Source organism: Myotis davidii, unplaced genomic scaffold (assembly GCF_000327345.1).
Source record: "Myotis davidii unplaced genomic scaffold, ASM32734v1 scaffold339, whole genome shotgun sequence".
Taxonomy (NCBI): domain Eukaryota; kingdom Metazoa; phylum Chordata; class Mammalia; order Chiroptera; family Vespertilionidae; genus Myotis; species Myotis davidii.
The window spans coordinates 1,303,104-1,303,345 of NW_006290778.1; the positions used below are offsets into that span (position 1 = coordinate 1,303,104).

The 242-nt window shown below is 67.4% G+C and overlaps 1 protein-coding gene across 1 annotated transcript in view; it reads right to left on the reverse strand.

Moving 5' to 3' along the window:
• MAT2A (methionine adenosyltransferase 2A) overlaps positions 1–236 on the reverse strand; it is a 6,389-nt gene extending 6,153 nt beyond the window's left edge. The window contains exon 1 of the mRNA XM_006763997.1: positions 29–236. Coding sequence (XP_006764060.1) covers positions 29–119 — 91 coding nt within the window. The 5' untranslated portion in view covers positions 120–236. The remainder of the gene's footprint in view (positions 1–28) is intronic.
• Positions 237–242: the final 6 nt, after the last annotated feature.

Genomic DNA, 242 nt, shown 5'->3' on the forward strand with positions numbered 1-242 from the left:
CCCTCCGCGCCAGGCCCTGTCGCCTCACCGGAGTGTCCTTCGCCCACGGACTCTGAGGTGAAGAGGAAGGTGCCCTCCTCGATGAACGCATCGTGGAAGCCGTTGAGCTGCCCGTTCATGGTGGTGGTGGTGGTGAGTGACCGCGACGCTGAGGAAGGCGAGAGAGGAGCGGTGCGGCGACGACCGCGAAGTGCGCAAGCAGAAGGCAGAGTTCCACTGGGCGCGGACCGGCGGTGCGGAGC